The 22,339-nt window shown below is 45.4% G+C and overlaps 1 protein-coding gene across 6 annotated transcripts in view; it reads right to left on the reverse strand.

Moving 5' to 3' along the window:
- The window catches only part of XPNPEP1 (X-prolyl aminopeptidase 1), a 58,880-nt gene that overhangs the window by 16,039 nt on the left and 20,502 nt on the right, over positions 1-22,339 (reverse strand). For 3 of the 6 annotated variants that reach the window (XM_009459175.4, XM_009459176.4, NM_001280330.1), the window contains 8 exon segments: positions 12,273-12,336; positions 10,983-11,087; positions 7,784-7,876; positions 7,330-7,473; positions 5,515-5,610; positions 3,343-3,424; positions 1,704-1,914; positions 116-205 (listed from right to left, as the gene is read on the reverse strand). In XM_009459175.4, coding sequence (XP_009457450.1) covers positions 116-205; positions 1,704-1,914; positions 3,343-3,424; positions 5,515-5,610; positions 7,330-7,473; positions 7,784-7,876; positions 10,983-11,087; positions 12,273-12,336 — 885 coding nt within the window. 6 annotated transcript variants of the gene reach the window in all.

The following is a 22,339-nucleotide window of genomic DNA, read 5'->3' on the forward strand; positions in this document are numbered from 1 at the left end:
CTGAGGCTCAGAGAGATTCTAACCTTGTGCCAGGCTCAATGCCACAGAGGAGGTGAAGGAGCCGGGCCTTCTGACCACCTCACATCCCATCTTCTGCACCAGCTCCTCTACTCACGTGAGCCCGCCTCATGCCTTCTGACTCAGCTGAATTCTTCACAGCTTTGGCGATGCAGATGGGGGTGTAAGGCATACAGCAGCGGTGGTCCTAGAGGCAAAGGGCAGTAGGGTGGGAAATCAAACCGGCTCCACCCACCCAAGACCAAGGCAACAACCTTTTTGCTCAGCAAAACTTACTTTAGACAAATCATTTGAAGAGCTCCCACTGGCGACCCATATAGCTGTCCCCTGGGGCCCCAACGACCTGTCCCTTTTGATTGATGACCCTGAGCTTAAGCTCAACCAAAAAGAGTAAGTACATCAAACAAGGTGTCTCTCTTCCATCCCTCACTCCCTTAGCTCTTTGAGACTGCTGGCTGCCTGCCGTCAGCAAGACATTGCTTTCCAAGCCACTGTGGTTGTGGTTAGAGTTCACTAACACTGAAAGCTTGACCGAAATCACCCTTCTCTTGCTGTACAAAGGGGGCTTTTTCTCCCTGTCTGGCCATGCACATGACCTGATGAGTGAGGTCTCCTGCTCCCTCCCTTTCCGCCCAGTGGTCCTATCTCAGCTACTGATAATAATCTGATCCTGAAGGGCTGGAGAAGACCCTTTCCAATTTGAGAACAAGTTAGAATCCAGCAGAGGGGCCTCAGCACACCTGGCACTCGCACAAAGCTTCTAAAATTGCTTTCGTGATCTTATCTCCTTTTCTCTTTCTCTCCAGAGAGAGAGGAGAGAGAGAGGAGGAGTCACACTGTGTGTGATGATGGCAGGGGTACAATGGCAAGACAGATCTAGAGAGCCAGGCCTGGATTCTTCCCAGGATGCCCCACTGCTCAGTGGAGAAGAAAGGACATCACTGGGCTTGCCAAAGGCCACTTGGCAGCCAGAAGCCCAGGGCAGGACAGTAGAAAAGCCTACCTCTAAAGAGGCCTGGATTCCAGTCCCATCCCAGACCCTAATGAAAATGAGGCAACAAGTGTCAGCTGCTTAGCACTGCCCAGCAAGGGCTCAGTAAAGGGCAAGGCTATCACTATCACTTGAATTTGACAAATCCCCAAATCCCCAACTCCCCAATCCTCTCTGAGCCTCAAGTGTCCTTAGCTATAAAATGTGGTGCGGCAGAAGGAGGGTGTAGAGAAGCATTTCCCAAGCTTCAAGCATTCTTATACCACCTGCACAGCTTTTACCCTAGCTTCTTAACTGCTGTACCCTTATTCACTTAGTACTTTACTTTAGACCATCTTTAAATCAGCTTTATTAAATTCAACTTTATTTTAAATAATTATATCATGAACTCATGCTAGTTATGTTTTTTCTATTATATGCTAAATGCTGTTAAAACAGATATATTTAAGTAAACCTAAATAATAATGTGTACCACCTAAAATAATCTCTCATGCCACACTCTGGAAAACACAAGACTCAACAAGCAATAAGGGCCCTCAGGCTCTTGCTATGGCTCCAGCTCTAAGGCCTCATCCATGGAGACCACAGTTCTGATCCAACAGGCAGCCTCAGAAATCTGCCTGTGCTCCAAAGACAATACCAGAACTGGGAAGGGGGTGGCAGAGTTTAGATGGGCCAAAGTGGGGTCACCAACCTTGGGGATGGTCTCGCTCACAGCATAGCTGGCCTTGTCACTGACCCACACCTTCTCCCTTGGGGAGAGGTCAGCACACAGGGCCTTGAGCTCGCTCAGGATGGACTTGTAGGGATGCACCTGGATCCTGTATTCGGCCTCCAGACCCAAGTCAAGAAGCAGGTGCTCCTTCACACTGGGGGCGTCTATGCGGTCACCATCAATGAAGAGCCTGCAGATGGAGGAGAGGTGGGTGGCAGAAAAAGGAGGGAACATGAGTGAGAGGTGGCAACACAGACACACATACACATCAGGCTCTGTTTCCTGGCAACCAAAACCAAGCCCCTTTTCTCTCCTTCCCACTCCTTTCCCAAATCCTGCCCTCCAAGGTGCATTCCCTGCCCCCATCCACCCAATCTGCCAAGCCAGAAATCTGGGCAGTGTCCTCCTTCACTGATGACCCTCTTCCCGTCCTTCATTAAGACCTTGGGACCCACAGCCTAAATCTCCATCTAATCTGTCCAGCTCATCTACAGCCTCGCCCAGTCACCACTCAGGTTCAGGTCCCACCATCTCTCACTTGGGTTAGTGCCACAGCCTCTAAGTCTTTCCCCATCTACCAATGTTTCAGTCATAATATTCTTTACAACTTGTACATCTAACATGTGGTTCCCTCTGAAAAATTCGTTCAATAGCTTCCCACTATTCTTGTTCAGAAAAAGAACCCAAGCTCCTGAATGTGGCCCACAAGGCCTCTCCTTTCTGTGGCCCCTGCTCACATTCTGGCCTCACTATGTTCTGACCTCACTGAACCACTTCAGGTCCTCCACATGCACTGTGCTCTCTACTGTCCAGAGTCTCTGAAAATGCTGTTCCCTCTGCTTGGATCATGGTTCCCCGCCCCTCCTCACCCTGCCATTCACCTAACTCACCCACATTTATCCTTACTCTCTGCTTCAAAATATTACTTTCCCCAAGAGTCTCCTCTGATCTCCAAGTCTAGGTCAGACCCCTCTCATAACACCTGTATCTGTCCCACAAGCAGACTGGTGCCCACTTATGTGCCCAAATACTTTAGAAAGAGGACATGCTCATCTCCCCAACTCCAGCCAAGGACCCCGTCCTGTTTCAGTCACCCTAGCACCTAACAGAGACCCTTACTTAGCACATCACCAGCACTTAATAAATGTGTTGTCTTAATGCAAAAAGCTATTGAAATAGAACAGTAATGAAAAGAAGGCCACACGAAATGCTTTGAAAAAATAAACTGACAATTCAACAAAGCGTAGTTGGAGGGGTTTTCCCATATTATTTTTGACCTTCAAAATGACTGGGTTTATTTGCATTGTGGACCCAGAATTGTATAATTGAGCATATATACCCCTTAACACTGGCTGCTAGAAAACTTGACATCAAATGGGTGGCCCGAATTATAGACACTTTCATGCGTTTCAAACCATTTTGGGGGCTCAAAGAGAGGCAGGATATAAATAAACACCTACTGCTAAGGAAAACAAGAAGGGAAAATGTTAAAAGGGCAAGAAAAAAGAAGCACATCAGTGAAATATCAGGCAGTGATGGGTGGGCCAGGACCAGAAAGGGCACACTAGGGCTCTGAGGAGCTCTGGAAGGGAGTTCCAGATGCAGGGCAAACACTCACATGATCGTCTCTAGTCCTATGATTGCGTAGGAGAAAAATACTGGATTGTGCTCCACATCTGATCCTCGGAGATTAAATAGCCCTAGAAAAGAAATCAAAATCCCTGTCACCTGTCTGACTTAAGATGTTAAGGGGTCGCTTGTAGCGGGAGGGAAGAGCTTCAGCTTGGAGTCCAGCTGCTGCGCAAGGATTCAGTGGAATCGCACAGAAAGGCTGGAAGCCTGACTCCCGTCTGGTTCCACCTCGGAGCTGCAATTGCTCATGTCCACCACGTGATGGCACCAGAGCTGTTGTTTCTCAGGCTTCCACATCACTGCCCGGAGAAGGGAATAAAAGCTATTAGTTGAAATCCTGAGAACTGCCCCACAAGGAGTTGAAATGATCCACCTAGTGGTGACCTGCCAGGCCTGGCCTTGAAGCCGACAAACCTCTGGCGCTCCCAAATAAAAAGGAAGGAGACAAGCACTCTCTCCCTTCTGAGGCAGATGACCTAGGGTAGAAAAACTGAGACCCTCCCACAAGGGAAGCCAGGCAAGCCTCCTCTGTAAGGGTCAGTGAGCCCCAAGGAGACGGAGCTTCCTGTCAGAGGTGGAAAGAAAAGCAGTGAGTCAGCAAGGCTGCAGCTCACCAATGAAATCAGAGCCTGCAGCCCACCCATGGGTCTGCTCTGGCACCACGACTGGGTGGGGGACCTGCGGACAGCCAGTAACAGTGATGTTGCTGAACGTCTGAGAACTAGACAGACCAGGAGAGAGCACAGTTCTGGTCCCAGGACTTCCAGCTTCCGTCACTTGTTCTCATGAGGATCAGAGCAAAAAAACGCCTGGGCATTAAAAGTATAACCTCTATTTTAAAATAATGGCTTCTCAAAGTGATGAGGCACCATTTTTTACCTATCATACTAGCACTTCTTTAAAAATGACAGTACCTGGTGTTCAGGTGTGGCAAGACAGACAAATTCAAATACAAAGGTGCAAACTTTCTGGCAGACAAAGGGCAAGATGAGTCAAAAGCCCTAAAAGCCAACCAGAAATAGGAAGAAAATTATCAAACACTAAGACATGGATTCATGAACCAAGATTTTGATGGTAGCATCATAATAAATTACAGGATTACTGCAAATAACCCAAAGGTCATCCTTAGGGAAACAGTTAAATAAATTATGGTATAACCACATGATGGAGTATTTAATACTCACTTAAAATTATGCTTGTATATGCTTATAGTGTACTGATACAGTGAAAAAATCAGGCTATAAAATGATATATGCATAGAATATTGACACTGATTATCTCTAAGTAACAGAATTTATACGTGATTTTTTTTCTTCTTTTTACTTCCTCTGCATTTTCCAAGTTTTCTATCATGGGATTGTGTTTTTGTTACAATCAGGGAGAGAGAAAAGTTTTACAGGTGTTTTTCTCTGATGTTGAGATCATTAAGTTAATTAGGGATGTAAGTCACTGACACACTTGACAATGTTTTGGGGATGGAAGATGCAGGGACTGAAGAGAGAGGACACTGCAGTAGGGTCTCATTCTCTAGTGAGAAGGCAAAAAGATAAAGCAGTGCCTCTTCTCAGTTGCCCTGGGTCAAATCCACTCAGAAAGACAGGACAGGAAGGTTCAACCAGATTCCGTCAGGTTTTAGATGAAAGAAGGTGCTGAACAACTGCATGAAGGTGGGTTAAGGTCCAAAGACTGAGAAACTACTATTACATCAAAGGGCTTGGGGAGGAACTTTTAGTTCCTAGTTTTCTGAGGTAGAAATGCTCCCAGAACATTCTCACTATAAAGACCTTAGGAAACCACAGGACAAGTGTAAAGAAAGAAGGCCTCTCCTATGAGCCCACTTCTACACCTACAGAGGCTGACAGACATAAAATATTTGTAGGAAATGCCCTTCCTCAGAGGTGCCATGGTCCTGAGGGACTGGCCAGAGGTGGGCATCACCCAGCTGTAATACTGCTCTGGACAAGCCTCACTCCCCTCCCCAGCTCCCTGTAATTCTTTCTCCTTCATCCTAGTTGGCATCTCCTATACCCATTTGGTGACGTAGTCTTCTTCTTATTCCCTGGCCACTCAGAAAGTTGAATGGCATGAAAACACAGATACCAGAGACCCAAAGGAGAGATCGGGTAACATGCCCAAACAGCGAAACCAGAGCACTCACACGCAATCTCATCCAAGGCAGTGACCACAAACCACATGACGTTCCTCTCAGCCATTTTCAACCGAAGGTCTGCAACCTTGTCCTTCCAGGAGATGCCTGCAAGAAACAAATGTGCTTTAACTCCAGCCCTGGTCCCAGAAAGCAGTAGGAACCCAGTGAAAGAACCTACCCTAAACATCTTTAATCAGCACCATTTCTTACAGGAGCACGCTACTTAAACAGGCAGGAGGCCTGGATTCAAGCCCTATACAAGAGGTGTCCAAGCCACTTGACTGTCGTGAGCCTTGATTGCCTCACCAGTAAAATTCATTCATTTACGCATCCCACAAATGCCTGTGTAACATCTAGATCTGCCAGGCATAGATACGTGCCAGGCACTCTGCTGGTCACTGTGGTTACAGCTCTGAGCCAGACCCAGTCCAAGTCTTCATGGGGCTTACAATATAGAAGGGAAGACAGATAATTAAACCAGCAATTAACACACTACTGTAAATACTGATGCAACAGGGGACACACAGGGACCTATATCAACACACTACCCAGCAGAGGGAACTCACCCAGTCTCAGGGGTCAGGGGAACAGCACCCACCACTTGATGTTCCTGGGGGCTGCAAGACTTGCCTTTCAGTGCTAAGACCTAGGAATTCCCTGTAGTCTGACTCACTGTGATTACCACTTCCAAATCACACTTGCCCTTTCAGACACTGCCAAGGCCTCTCTGTTGCTCTGCAAGATGAAATCGTGGTGCTAGAGGAGCTCACCCCATTGCCACCACAACCACCCTACCAGGGCAGCATTCGTAACTCAGGGAACAGCCACCTGTGAGCAGGGTGGGCATCTGTCTTATTCACTCAGCACCTCGCACAGCATCCTGCAGATAGTAGGCACCCAAATGTGTACTGAACAAAAGCTTTATCAGCAACATTTGCTCTCCCCTCTCCTATAAGCAACAAGTCAGAGCTTCTGCTCTAGTGAAAAAAACTTCAAACCACGCTGATGGAAAATATTTAGCTGACCCTGGGCCACTCACTGGACCCATCCTCCCCATTCCGCAATACCCCTCTGGTGAGGATGTCACACAAGAAAGCAGGCTGGGGCTGCCCCCACACCCAGGGCTGCACTGAAGATCAGTTGGGGAATGCTGTTTAAAACTTGGCCCAGAATCTAGGCTGTCACGCTTTCTTCCCAGGACCCCTCTGGGCAATCTGCCTACATTCCACAGCCATCCCCCATCTACCTCTGTTTCTACAGCAAGACGCCCTCCCCTGCAGCCCCACCTCCAGGCCTCTCTCTCTGCCCCCTCACTGCTTCATAAATCCACACAATGGTTCAGAGAACATGCTGCTTACCCATCACTATCGCACAGGCCAAGGAAACACACCCACACCCCAAAGCCTCTAAAGCAGAAGGTACAAGATGGAGGACAAAGGCCTAGGAAGGTAAATCTACAAATGCTGAAATAAGAAGGGAAATGGAACCTAGAAACCTCTATGCTCTATTTCCAATATCAAATACGTTCGAGTGGCAGTTAGCAGCTGAGTGGATTAAAAAAACTCAGTCTTTTCAGCAGCACCCAAAAAGCCACCCAAACGAGCTTTGCGAAAATAACCAAAGCCAAACTAAGTGGCAAGTAGGTGGCAACAGTGGAAACAAATAAAGCTCCTGCTTCTTCAAATATCCCACTGGGGCAGAGTAGGGCAAAATCCTCCTGTCAGCTCCAACTCGACTTGGATTCGGAGGACGAGGTTGGAGACAATAGCAAGAGGTGGGGGGACAATGGCAGGGGCCCTGCTGGGCGGAACCATTGATTCTGACCTGTGTAATCCAGGCCCAGTGTGAGGAGAGGCTTGCAAGGGCGCTCAGGACGGTCTGTCCAGATTTTGTCAACGAGGTTCTCCTTGACAGGAATGAGGTGGTGGCCGGCACTTCTCAGAACTTTGGCCATTTTCTTCCAATAATCTGAGGAGACACATTGTGGCCCAGCCATGAGCCGAACGCCCATTGCAGCAGGGCAGGGAGCAGGGCCTTGAAAGTCCGGAACCTTCAGAAAGGTGGTCCTGCCATGGCCCAGAGCTGGGTGTGCAGGATGAGGAACTGTAAAAGCACATCTTCACCACCAGTAGAACTCTTCTCTTCACCCTGACCTCTACTATAAAATCAGTCATGCTGAGCCCCACAGTGCTCCACACCCCACAAGCAAATGAGGAGAATGGAGGGGAATCTAGAAGTCACTTCCTTACCCAAGCAGAAAGGGACCAAGCTCACTTACCTGTAGGAATGATCAAGGGGTCCACACCAACCCTGGATCCTTCAGGAAGCACACTCACCAGCCAGTCTTCCTGAGTTGGTGTGTCCTTCAGACCTACAGGGGGAAGAAACGATAAGAAACAATTCCCAGTGGGCCCACGCTCATTATCCCACCAGAAGGATACAATTCTCTAACATCATGATAGCAGGGTCTTTATTAAGCAGCTGCTTTAAAGTGGATTGACAGGACTTAGAAAATCTGAACCTCCCTTAATCCTGGAAGGCTACAGAGAGGGAGAAGTGTAAGTTTTTGTGTATGAAAAACATAAGACAAGGGTGAGACAGAAGGGAAAAAAGTATGATTTTTCACTTGACCCCTTGTAAAAATATCTTGGGGATCATTGCCACGTACACACATGGTGTCACCACAAAGATTGTCTCCTCAGCGTTCAGTCACTTCCCCACTACTGGTCACTTGATGAGAATTTGGGCAGTGATTTGGTGAAGTCTGGGAACTGGGAGACTCCCACATATCACACACCAGGTAAGGTGATAACATGCTCCCAGTGCCCACCCCTCATCTGCAAGGGCAGGGTGGCCAAGAGAAGGCCGCTGCCCCATAACCAGCCTCTGAATAGAGGGCTAAGCACAAGTCTTGGCAGCAAAGAGATCTTTCCAAAGATTTTAAGAGAGGCACACAGGCACCTGTCCTGTTGTCTTTATTTATTTATTTACTTCTGAAGACAGAGTCTCACTCTGTTACGCAGGCTAGAGTGCGGTGGCACCATCTCAGCTCACTGCAACCTCCACCACCTGGATTCAAGCAATTCTCCTGCCTCAGCCTCCCAAGTAGCTGGGATTACAGGCTCAAAATTACCATGCCCAGTTAATTCTGTATTTTTAGTAAAGACGGGGTTTCACCATGTTAGCCAGGTTGGTCTCGAACTCCTGGCCTCAAGTGATCCTCCCACCTCAGCCTCCCAAAGTGCTGGCCATCCTGTTGCCTTTAACATGAGCCTCTGGGTTCCCCAACTCCCAGGATGAGACAGCCCTTTCTGTTTCTAAGATGCTAGTCATAGGACACTATATCAGCCTCCAGAATAGAACTAAAATTACTTCTATAGTCCAGTTTTCCTTTAATCTAAGCCAACACCTTCCATATCTAGCCAGTTATCTTTGAGATGTATACTTTTTTTAACCAATGAGGTTTTGGCCAAACAATTAACATCTTGATAAAATATACATATATTTAGAGTAAAAGTTCACATATTCTAAAACAGTAGAAACTTATCTTTACTATTTTCTCTACTGACTACTGATACAACCACATAACCATAGAAGGGAAGTGCAAAGGTTTATAAAGAAAGAAGCTCATGGATTCCAATTCTAAAAAACTGCCTAGAAGCTGACATTGAGTTTCATTCTGCTATTTGATTCTTTCTTATTTTTTTTCAAACCACTAAACAAGCCACTTATTAATACAGTTTCTCCTAATGCCCTAGTACACTACATAATGTAACTTTCACAGGATGAAGTCATGTCATTTCCTAGCAGACAGATCTTCGGCAAAACCCCAGGGATGAATCACTCACTGGCCAACCAAACCCACCAGAATCTCCCTACACAGAAGACTCGACTGAGGAAACCAGGAAGGAGCCTGGAGGAGAGGAGGACTCACTCCCTCTGCCACCCCCTTGCTGCCACATACCTACATTAAGGAACAGGCAGGCAGTGTTTGCGCCTCTGACCCCCAAAATGCTAACAGACTTTAGAGCTGGAATCCGTGGGCCCCAAAGAGAGATGCCTGCTCCCCAGGGGGACACAATGATCTACTGGGTGCAAGAAGAAAGTAACAGAGCTTCTATTTGTATTTATTTTTTATAAAGAAATTACAAAGTTAGTTTTTGATATTTGGAATATAGAGGAACACTAGCACATATAAATAACAAATAAACAAACATACATACATGTTGCGGGTGCTTGACTCCCATTAACAGAAGCACACAAACAAAAAAATTTAAAGGCCACTAGCTTGTCCATTTATAACAGCCAGCTTCAAATGCCTGCCTTTGTGTGTGTGTGTGTGTGTGTGTGTGTGTGTGTGTGTGTGTGTGTGAGAGAGAGAAAGGGAAAGAGAAATCAACTGCAGCAACAGGCAACAATCTGTAGCTTTGGTGTTTTTATATTTATGAAATGATTTTTGAGAAATAGAAACTTAATCCAATGCCAAGACAAAAATGTTCCTTGTTCATCCCTAAGACAAAGAACACGTGTGTGTGTATGTGGAGGGTGTGTGGCATACACCTGAGTGCACACACCCCTCAGTCAGCTGGCTGCCTGGATCTCAAGGTCATGGTCTAGTCCTCTGTTCCCTGCTGTGAGTCTGAGGACTATTTTCTTTCCTCGTTATTTCCTACAACAAACAAGAAGCATCAGGTATTTTGTTTCATCTTCTCTTTCCCACTTGGCCCTTCCTTATCTTCTGTTCTCCAAGTTCAAAATTCAGGAAGCAAAGACTTTGTACAGTCCCTAAAACCGTGTTTCTAAAGACTATTTTAATGACAGGAAAGTACACACGGCAGAAAATTAAATGAAAACACAGAGTACATACACACATTATTCAATAAACATTGATCTATATGCTTTCCACATAGTAATGCTTTAATTCTCACCACTTTATATGTTACTTACTGTGATTAACCCATTTTACAGATGAGGAAACTAAAGCACTGCAAGTGAAGCGACTAGCCCAAGCAAGTTCCAGACCTGTTCGCTTGTCCTGAATGCTGCTCTTCTCCAGAGCTAAGCTTCCAGAAGCAAATCCAAGATCCTCAGAGAGAGCCTCAGGGGAAAGCTTTCTGGCTTCTGTTGCCAATGACTCCTTGCCTTTATCTCACTCTGAATCATGACGCAGCAAATAGTAGAAGGCCCCCAGTACAGGAGTGAAATGCACAGCAATGTGATCTGCAGCAAATCAACTGTCCTCTCTAGCCCTCAGTTTCCCCTCAGTAAAATAAGTATCCTGAACCAGCGTCCTCCAAAATTGAATGCACATTGGTACGTATGTATAGGCATGCCATTTTTTTTTTCTCAGTTTTCCTTGGATTCTCAAAAGGGTCCATGACTGCATAAAAGGATTAAGATCCAGGAGTCCTAAGGACCTCTAGGATCCCTGCCCAGATCAGGCCAACTAAGTTTGGGCTAGCCATGCCTGTACCCACCCATCTTCATAAGTGTCCAGTTGCTGTCCATTTGCTTGGCAGCCTGGAGAAAGTAGCGCCCGTCAGTCCACATGGCTGCATGCTCTTCTGTGATGATGGCTGTGCCTGAAGCAGGGGAGAAAAAAAAAAGAAGAAGAAAGGTTTCTAACAACTGCTCAGAAGCTGCACAAAATGACAGTAGACAGGCAAGAGCAGTAAGAGGCATCAGCTCCTAGTGGGGCAGATGGGTCCTTGACTCCAAAGAAACCTCTGGGCAAGAGAAGACCACACTACTGAAAACAAGCTGTGTGTCAAGCTGTGAAAGAACAGTCCTGAGACCCAAGCTACCTGGCACTGGTCCCTGCACAAAAAGGACTCCACTTGCACAGTATGAGTCAAGAACAGAGAATGGAGAACTGCAGACCTATGGCCAAAGTGGTCTCGTATAATCAACAAGACACAGGGAGGGATGGTTCCTGCTCAGCAATCACAGCCACTCCTCTGCTCCACCAGACACCCCAGGGGAGCTGTTTCACCTTTCCTGGAGAAAGACCAAGTGGGCCCTATGAGTGTTCCTGCTGTGGTCACTAGCGGGAAGCCTATGCCTCCTACCTTTATCTGCCCTCCGTTCCCACAGGCCTGGCAGAACTTGGGGTTTTGGCAGAGGTGTCAGCCAAAGCCAATCCTAATGTGCCAACCAACACAAGCACTTACGCCAAAGGAAGCAGCATGCTAACCATGAGGGGAGGGGAGCTCCCACCTTGTCCAGCTTGCTTTAGAGAACAAACCTGAAGTGGGGAGTCCACCCTAAAACTCAAAGGCATAATGGTTTTGAGGAACACCAGTGCAGCTTAGAGTTAACCTTTGTTATTTAAACCAAGAGTGAAAACAGAAACCAAAAGCCAAGCACTTGGGAGAATTATCTGGGACCAATAAGCTAAGAGAGGAGGTTCTGAAACTATATTAAAGTCTCATTTCTTATTTGGGGTGCTAGTAACACAGGTATATTCAGTTTAATTGATAGAACTTTTATATGTATGTTATATTCAATAAAAAGTTCAAAAACTTTTTAAAAATAAAAATTGTTAAAACTTTGAAGCAAAGATATAGAGAGGAATAAAAAGGGTTACTGAAAGGTGACCTTGGGGAGCGGGGAAAGACTGGGAACCCACACCTTTCTGCAGAGAGTCAATGTGGAGCATCTGGTTTGCATTTTCTTTTTGCTTCTATATCACAGGCTGAAACTCGGTTCAGTTATTTTTAGGAGGCGAACAAAGGTGCAGCAAGAACAGAGAAAAGGTAGTGACTCACCCGCAGAGCCATCGAATCCAGAGACAAAAGCCCGCCGACAGTCACATGGAGCAATATACTCACTCTGGAAAACAAAGATGACAACAAAGTGGGCCTCGATCAGTCATGAGCAGACTGTTCTGCCTGCTTAGCCTTGTGCTAGGCTCAGCGGGGACTACGAAGACTGGGGAATCCTTGGCCCCCGCCCTCAAGAAGCCAACAGTCTAGCTGAAAACAACAGATTAGCACACACTGCAGAAGATTGAATTAATTAAGGGCAGACAGAGCTGTTCCCTTTAGCCTCTATTTCCTCATTAGGAGAACCAAAGCACATCAGGAGAAACAGATAAAAACTGCTCTTTCTTCACTGAGATCTTACTCAAAAATCAAACCAATAATAGCCTTCTCCCCTCCTTGCCACTGACATTTAGGCATCTGTTATTTTTCTGAAAAGTAAGGCTGAATTTCTGTGTTAAGCACCAATAATTCCCTAACTTAAGTTTCTGTAGATACTGACTTGTTTCCAAACTTCCTGTTTGGGTCCTCCTCTGAGGTAGCATCACCAATCTCTCCCATGCAGACCCTGTCCCTTCCTGTTACAGAGTGAGTGGAAACGCTTCATCCAATCCAGGAGGCTTCAGCAAAATAAAATGTCATGTCCAAAACCAAGGTCTTCTCAGCTGATAATCCCCTTGCCTCTGTATGGAAGGGGTTAGGGAGTGAAGAAAGTAAGAAATTCTTACGTGTGGGCAAAGGGTACAAGTCAAAGTGTGCAACTTCTGGTAATAGCCAGTGAGGCACACAGAGTTTAAGTAACTTGCCCCAAATCACACAGCTAATTAAGTAGCAGAGGCAGGATTTGAACCTAAGCAGTCAACTCCAGAGTCTGGACTCTGAAGCCCTACGCCAGGCTGCCAATGCATGACACTTTATCTCTCGCCCTCATCACTCTCTAGGATGAGACCAATAGCAAATGAGAAAACTGAGGTTCAAAGAGAGAATCTTTAAGTAAGCTGCCCACTTACAAGTTAATAGTAGGTCAGGATCCAAAGCCAGGCCTGCCTGAGTACAGAGCTGCTGCTCCTTCTGCAGTTACCAGGATTCTCCCAAGCCAAAGGACCTGGCAAGGTTAAGAAAGTTTAGGGTGGGGAATGGGGCTGCTGGCCAGACCCAAGGCATTTTTAGGACAGTCAACATGATGTAGGGGGAAAAGGCCCTCATGTTCCTTTCCTGCTATATGGTTAAGAACTACCCCTTTCAGCCAGGCACAGTGGCTCATGCCTGTAATCCTAGCACTTTGGGCGGCTGAGGTGGGAGGACTGCTTGAGCCCAGGAACTCGAGATCAGCCTAGGAGCATGGTGAAACCTCATGTCTACAAAAAATACAATAATTAGCCAGGCATGGTGGCACGTGCCTGTAGTCCCAGCTATTTAGGAGGCTGAGGTGGGAGGATAATCTGAGCCCAGGAGGTTGAGGCTGCACAGTGAGGCGTGATTGCGCCACTGTATTCCAGCCTAGGCAACCGAGTGAGACCTTGTCTCAAAAAATTTAAAAAAAAATTTTTAAAAAAGGACTGCCTCTTTCACCAAGGCACCGGCAATCACAGCCTCAAACCAGCCTCCAGGGAGATACTAGAAGGGCCAGCATAGAGAACCACAATGGCAGGATAAAGCAGCTCTGGGCCACCTGCCCACTAGCCCAGGCCCAGCTGCATAGTCTGCAACAAGTCCTGGCAGCTCTCTCAGCCTCATTTCCTCATCTCTAAGACAGGTCATTTCAGATTGCTAAATGCAACAGCAAACACGTTTTATTCCTAAAGCATAAAGGAACATTTGGTCAACAGCACTAAGGAAATAGAAAGAAATGGCCACCAGCATCGTTTAGGAACTGCAGAATCCTCACTTGTTTATTAACCGAGTAATTACTGTGTGCAAGACTTTTTATTAAAAAGTAACAACGGGGGGAAGGGTGGCCCACACATCTCCTAGGACTCTTGTGAGAAACAGTAAGTTAATGTCTTTCAAAACTCACCAGAAACCTGAAAGTGCTGCACATATGCAATGGAAGAGATATTATTAATCTCTTCTTCCTAAACAGTGAGAAGACATCTAAGGGGCTGGGAAAACTAAGTTAAAAATAACTCTTGTGCTAAAAATCACTGCACACAATGGGGAATACACAGTGAGGGCACTCTCCACCAACATGACTCCACAGGCTTGGGGCTCTTCCACCCGTGACACAGGGTGAAGATACTGGCAAAGACTGGCAGAGAATGCAGTGCAGGTCTGAGCCCGGCTGGACTCTTCCACTCAGGGACATAGTACTCTAGGGATGCCCCACCCCTTTCTGGGCAAGCTTGGGAGAGATGGAAGATCCGCAGGGTTTACCTAGACTTCTCCATCAGCAAAGGCAAGGAAAGAGTTCCTCCAAAGGGAGGTGGAATTAACAGCAAATGGACATGTTTAGTTTGGGATGGAGACAAGGTCTGGGGTAAGAATGTCCAGACATGACCTAAGTGGTCAACATTCCAGAAAGACATTGCTAAGCAAGGCTGGCCACAGCCTCACCTCCACACTGACAGGCTATGCAGAAGCCAGACAAGCACTGCGCCCAGGCCTGTCACTCTCCTTCTCCCAGGCATGAAGCTGGCAACGCCCAGGGGCGGTCTCCTCAGAGCACAGCATAGGGCCTAAAATAAACCAAAGCTGTAGCATGCTAGGAAAAAGGCACAAAGAAGCACAGCTGCTGGCTTTTTCTCAAAACCACCCACTTCTCTCCATTTCTAATAGCAGCACTCAGTCCAAGCCTCCATCATCTCTACCTGGACTACCGCCCCTACAATCCACTCTGCACATACACTCAGAGTGAGCTTTTCCAAATATCTAAGATCATGTTAGCAACCTCCTTAAAACCCTCCAATGGCTTCCTATTATATTTAAGATAAAATCCAAACTCTGGCCCAGTCAAGGTACCAGCTGATCTGACTTTGCCAGTCCTCTTGCAGCTCTGCTCCCATTCACCATGCTCCAGCCATACCCACCTCCTTTCTGCTCTTTGCATATCCTGAGCTCATTCCTGCCTCAAGGCCTTGGCACATGTGCTTCCTTGTGCCTATAAAAGTATTTCTGATCATGGTATGGCTAGGTCCTTCTCATCATTACATTTGAGATCAAATATCACCTCTACAGAGAGGCCTACCTGTACTACCCAGCTATAATAGCCACCCGGCCACTTTTAAGTCTCTGTATAGCACACACATACTCTAGATATTTGTCTTTTTTTTTTTTTTTTTTTTTTGGAGACAGGATGGCCTTCTGTTACCCTAGCTAGAGTGTCGTGACACAATTATGGCTCATTGTATCCTTGACCTGTCAGGTTCAAGCAATCCTCCCACCTCAATCTTCTGAATAGCTGGGACTACAGCAGGCACACACCTTTTTTTTTTTTTTTGTAGAAACGGGGTTTTACCACGTTGCCAGGCTGGTCTTGAACTTCTGGGCTCAAGTGATCAGCCTGCCTCAGCCTCCCAAAGTGCTAGGATTACAGGCAAGAGCCACCATGCTGGGCAATGTTTCTCTTCTTAATGAACTTTTTATATGTTTATTGTCTTGTTCCTCAACCCCCATCTTACCCCCAAGCATATAAGTTCCATGAGATCAGGGTATCTGTCCTGTCCCTGCACTCAGCACAGGTGACTAGATCCTCAACCCACATTTGTATTATAAATGAACAAGCAGAAAGAGACATGAAGCTTTTCCCTACATCCAGTTAAAACCTCAACCATATCTATGAAGATGGACGAAGGGACCATGAGCCAAGGAATGCATGTGGCCTCCAGAAACTGGAAAAGGCAAGGAAATGGACTCTCCCTGCAGCCTGCAGAAGTAACATAGCCCTGCTGACCCATTTTAGACTTCAGACTTCCAGAACCATAAGAGAATAAATTTGTTTTAAGTCACTGTGGTAATTTGTTATAGCCGTGATAGGAAACTAACACATTATCTAATGGGGAAAAGATCATAAGGGATTATAAATGCGGTTTCAAATTCAAATACCTCAGGGTACAGGACAAAGGATATCTTTTCTAAAGACAGCAGCTCCTACTCAGCTCTGATTTCTGAAATGCAGGCCACATGTTGCTAACCTTCAATATTTCAGAAGAAGCTAGAAATATGGGTTCATGAGAAATTACCCAATTTTTAAATGTTGGCATCTAATTCCAACAATATAAACAATACATAGCCAAATAAAGCATCTGTAAACTACCAAAAAAAAAAAAAAAAAAAGCTAGTCATCTCTCAAAAATCTGGTTCATGCGCCCCCTTTTCCATGAAGCTTCCTGACCCACTTCAGCTTTCAGAGGCTCCCACATTTCTGAATTTTACAGGACCATCCATGTTGGCACTTATCCATATCCTACCTTGGATAATGCTGACAAATAATGTTAGCTAAGATTATTTAGTCTGTATTGTTTATTATTGTCTCAACACCTACTAGTCAATAACTGTATTCATTTCCTCTCATTCTAATCCTCACAGCAGCCCTGGAAGCTATCCTCCCTTGCCAATCTACAGATGAAAAAAATGAAGCTTAGAGAAATAACTAACTTCCCCAAGGTAACACCACAGTAAATGGCAGAACCAAGATCTGAACTCAGGTCTGACTTTTTTTTTTTTTAAGATGGGGTCTTGCTTTGTCGCCTGGGCTGGAGTGCAGTGGCGCAATCTAGGCTCACTACAACCTCCACCTCCCAGGTTCACGCGATTCTCATGCCTCAGTCTCCCAAGTAGCTGGGATTACAGGCGCCCGCCACCACACCCAGCTAATTTTGGTATTTTTAGTAGAGACAGGGTTTTGCCATGTTGGTCAGGCTGGTCTCGAACTCCTGACCTCAAGTGATCCGCCCGCCTCGACCTCCCAAAGTGCTGGGATTATGGACATGAGCCACTGCACCCAGCCTCAGGTCTGACTTTCGAAAGCCCATACCCTTGCAAGCTGCCAAGCAACCTCTTCTACTTTTGTACAGAAGTTGTACACATCTAGTCTCACAATTGGATTATAAATTCTGAGGGAACAAGGAATATGAGGTGTATGCTGCACTTACCTCTACTTTCATCAGCCACAGAATAGACATCTCCTACAACCAGCAGTTAGAACTCTGTTCAAGCCTGGTTCCCCACTTACTAGCTGGGTGAACCTGGGGCTCAACTTCCTCATCTGCAAAATGGGGATGAACATAATGCCCACCTTGAAGGGTTGAGGTGTGACATAAAACAATTAGCGCATGCCGAACATCTGATGAACTGCAGCACTTATTGCTATGAACTGCACCGAGCTTGACTCTATAGCAAACATAAGAAACTATCTTCTCAAAGTGGACAATCGGCAATAGTAGACAGATATTCCATGAAATATTAACACTAATAAACAGCCATATAAACGATGCTGAACATGCAGTGTGGTATTTGCTGTGGTTTAAAGGATGCTCAGATGTGCCTTAGATCCATCAGACCAAGCTCAGAGGTTTGACTGGGCCACCAAGGATAGGTGAAGAGAGCAGGAAAACAGTCCAGAGGGAAAGGTGTGACAAGGCCCAGAAGCAAGAGGCAAGAGGCCTGTCATGAGGCGACACCCAATTAGCCTAATGGCAGGGGCAAGAAGTTCAAGGGAGCAGCTGCAGAGATTTCTGTAAAGGCCGTCTGAAGGCAAATAGTCAAAGACTTCAAACATCAGACTAAGAGGCTTGAACTTTATCCTGCAAGTTCTAGAGAGACACTAAAAGTTGAAGAGAGGGTGGTGACATGACCAGAGCTGGGTTTTAAGAAGAGGAATCAACATGGCTGGTCACATGCAGATGGAACTTGCCAAGTAAAGCTGACAGCTGACTGCCAAGATAAGCATGACTAAAGTTACTAGAGTCCACATTAGCGTGACATCTTTCCCCTTCCCTGACCCTCTTCTCCCATCGGCCATGAGCTTGGCACTGTGCCTCAAATATACAAGGTTCTCAAGAAAAATGAAACTGAATGAATAAATGGCCATCGGTCCACAGGAAGTACCAAAAGTTAGACTGTGAATGGAGATGTGGACTCCTTGTTTCCAAATATAAGTTATTGGCATTTTTTTCTCTCCTAAATGAAACCAAGTCAGGGTATGTGGGAAAAACTGACAGCTGTCCAAAGATTTGTGCTCCTTCCTTAGTGTAGAAGAGTCACTGGAAAGTAACTGCCCAGCCAGGCCTTCATTCCCACGCCTCATTACATTGAGGTGAGGTCACATGACTTATTCTTACCAATGAAATGTGGGTGAGAGGTGATGCCTGGGTCGGGGCTCTAACAAATGAGTGTGCCCTGTCCATACTCTGTCCCCTTCCACCAGCTAAAATGGTGGTACTATGGGATGGAAGAGACTAGATCCCTGAATCACTTTCCCTCAAGGTAGAGGGAAGTCCCCCACCAACCAGGAACACCCACTCTATACTGCTACATGAAATAAGAAATAAGGCTTTACAATACCAGGCCACTGAAACTTCGAGATGTGTTACCACAGCTAGCATTATTCTAACACAACAGATAAAATCACTGTGGGATAAAAATCATTAACCCCACCCCAAGAGAAAGCCTGTTTATGAAATACAAAACAAAACAGGAAGCTGACTCCAGGAGAATGGAGTAGGGTCCAAAGAGTTTAGGAAAATCTGATTCATGTCTTCCAGGAGGAGGAACCACAAACAAAGCCAAAAATTCACATTGGCAGAGTCAGTCCCTGACAAAACATCACCCTTTGACTAAGCCAAGCCCAACAACATAATATGGGGTCAACGGATGAGGAGGATGAGGAATCAAGATTTCTAAAAGGCAGTGCTGGCACAGCTCTGACTCCAACCAAGGATTCTCCTGCTTTGAGGCAAGTGGTGCCCACGAATCCCAATATACGACTAGGATGGTACATGAAAGTATCCAGATTACCAGAGAGAACAGACGATTCCTTGCTATAAAAGTCCCCCAGGGCCCAAGCTCATTAATACAACAACCCTAATACCACAACCCTTGCTCTGAGTTTAAAAAGAAGAAACCCTTAGAGTTGCAGAGGACAGAGAGAAGCAGACCACTGCAGTGCCAAGTCCTTGCGTAATTATGCATTTGAGGTACGTTTTCTCTCTTGCAGGGAACAGTGTGTGGGTGTGTATATTTGTGTTTTGGAAAGTACACAAAGGACAGAATTCAAGATTCCCCTTCACTTCTCCAACACCCTCCCCTCCCCAGCCGTAGGAGAAACTCCATCAACCCAGAATCTACCCTGAAATGAAACAATTAGGAACAAGAGCCGCAGGGAACAGCAGCCTCTCTATTACTGAGGAGGCTACTATGGCAGGTCACACATGAAGCCAGCCCTTCCTTCTTGTTCTCACAATCACAGCAAGGATCCAGAGTCCCACTTAACAGAGTCGCCCCAACTATGTGGCTCTTCTCCACAGGAACCAAAACAAGGAACCCATTTCTTTCTGTTGATGGCACCACAAACACTCCCAGGCTTCAAACCTTCCCAATCCCCTCTACCACCTGCCTGCAAGGTCCACATTTAATCCAGGTTGTACTACTTCTCCAAATCCTACCCCTCCTCTCCGCTCCTAACCCCAGTACCCAAGTCCAGGCCCTCTTTACCCCAACTCTGAGATCCTGCAAGGCCTAACAGGTTTCTCAATTCCCAGAGTCTCCTTTCTCCAACCCATACTAAACACTGCTCCCTCTGATCATGTCACTCTAAAATCCTGATTCTGGTGGTCAAGGACAACCATGACCAGTCAGGGGTAATTCATGGATGGTCTTAACCAGGCCACTGTTCTCCCTTCTTCTTCAAGCTTATTGTCATGCATGTTCTCCTAATTCCATAGATATCCATGGTATTTCTTACCATTTGATCCAGCCATCCTATTACTGGGTATATACCCAAAGGATTATAAATCATGCTGCTATAAAGACACATGCACACATATGTTTATTGCGGCACTATTCACAATAGCAAAGACTTAGAACCAACCCAAATGTCCATCAGTGATAGACTGGATTCAGAAAATGTGGCACATATACACCATGGAATTCTATGCAGCCATAAAAAAGGATGAGTTTATGTCCTTTGTAGGGACATGGATGAAGCTGGAAACCATCATTCTGAGCAAACTATCGCAAGGACAGAAAACCAAACACCACATGTTCTCACTCACAGGTGGCAACTGAACAATGAGAACACTTGGACACAGGGTGGGGAACATCACACACTTGGGCCTGTCATGGGGTGGGGGGAGGGGGGAGGGATAGCATTAGGAGATATACCTAATGTAAATGATGAGTTAATGGGTGCAGCACACCAACATGGCACATGTATACATATGTTAACAAACCTGCACGTTGTGCACATGTACCCTAGAACTTAAAGTATAATTTAAAAAAAGATATCCATGGTATTTCTTGTACTTCTCTCCCTCTTTCCATGCATCCAAATTCTACCTGTTCACGTTCCAATTTAAATCCTACTTTCTCCACGAAGACTTCCCTGATCCTGCCAGCTTAAAATACTCTGTCACCTTTGAATTCAGTTCACACTTTAAGTAAACTTACATTACAGTTGCCACCAGCCACATGTGTCTTAGCACTTGAAATGTGGCTATTGTGAATGAGAAACAGAATACTTAATTTTATTTCACTTTAATAAATTGAAATACAAATTTTAAAACTGATATTCAAGATTCAGTTACTGGAAAACTTCTAAGTATGTTTAGAACAACTTGGGCATGTGAGTCCACCTTTTCAACTGTCTTATGAAATCTAAACACAGATCAAATATTTCCAATGAAAATTTCACATTCAAATTGCGAAGTTTTGTAAATGTAAAGACTTCCCATATTTGAAACCGCAGCATAAAAAGGAATGTAAAGTATCTTCTTAATAATTTTTATAATGATGATGTGCTAAAATAATATTTTGGATATGTTGGATTAATATATTGTTAAAATTAATTTCACTGCTCTTTTACTTTAATGTGTCTATGAGAACATTGAATATTACATGTGTATCTCACAGATTCTACTTAGACAGTGCTAATGAGGTCCTTTCCCATGACATTCACCAGTTTCTTTTTGTGTTCTCATTTATGACTGTGGCTTACCTATTATTTAATCTCTTCAAAGGGAATCTCATTCATCTCTACAACAGTAATAACAACAACAATAGCGGCAGCTAATATGACGAGACTTTTCAAGTGACATCAAGCATTCAAGCAGCAAGCATTCAAGTGCTTCAAGCATTCACATCTACAGTATGAGCCCATTTCATCCTAACAATAGCCCATGCGGTACATACCACACTGTCACAATCTCCTTTTTGCGAATGCAGAAACTGAGACCCAGAAAGTTTAACTGACACTTCAGAATTTCATGTAACTTGCCTGATGTCAAGCAACTAGTAAGTAGCAAATCTGGCATCTGAACCCAGAGAGGCTCTAGAGCTCATATGCTTACCTATATGCTAACTACCTGCCCTCTGCATTTGCCCCAGACCTAGCCCTGAGCAGCAGTCAGAAAACATGCAAACAAACAAAACACAATTTCTCCACGTATGTAAGACAGACAGCTAAGCTACAGCAATAGAAATGACAGTTAAGATTATAAAAGAAAGAGTGGAGAGGGGTGATGAAGATGGAAGGACAGCAAGAGTGCAAAAATGTAAGTCTGTGAAGTCTAAACAGTGACTTCTGCAATAAGAGCAACAGCTAACACCGAGCAAGCTTGATACATTTTGTATTTTCAGGATGTTGCTACAAAACACATCTGTCTGAGATTAGAGCCTCAGTTTCCTCATGGAGGGAAAAGCCATCTAATTCTGATATTGCAGGATCATTAGTAGGAGATAAAGAGCTGAGGGAAAGCCTGGAACATCCCCTGTGGCTTAGATGGCCTCACTGCCACTCCCAGAAGGAATTGCTTCGGGTGTAATAGGCCACACCTACTGTCAAAGATAGAACATTTTTAAGTATCAGTCAGGGTGTCCAAAAATCAGCTTTATGATGACCAAACAAACAAAAAAAGCTG

This window comes from Pan troglodytes, chromosome 8 (assembly GCF_028858775.2).
Source record: "Pan troglodytes isolate AG18354 chromosome 8, NHGRI_mPanTro3-v2.0_pri, whole genome shotgun sequence".
Classification (NCBI taxonomy): domain Eukaryota; kingdom Metazoa; phylum Chordata; class Mammalia; order Primates; family Hominidae; genus Pan; species Pan troglodytes.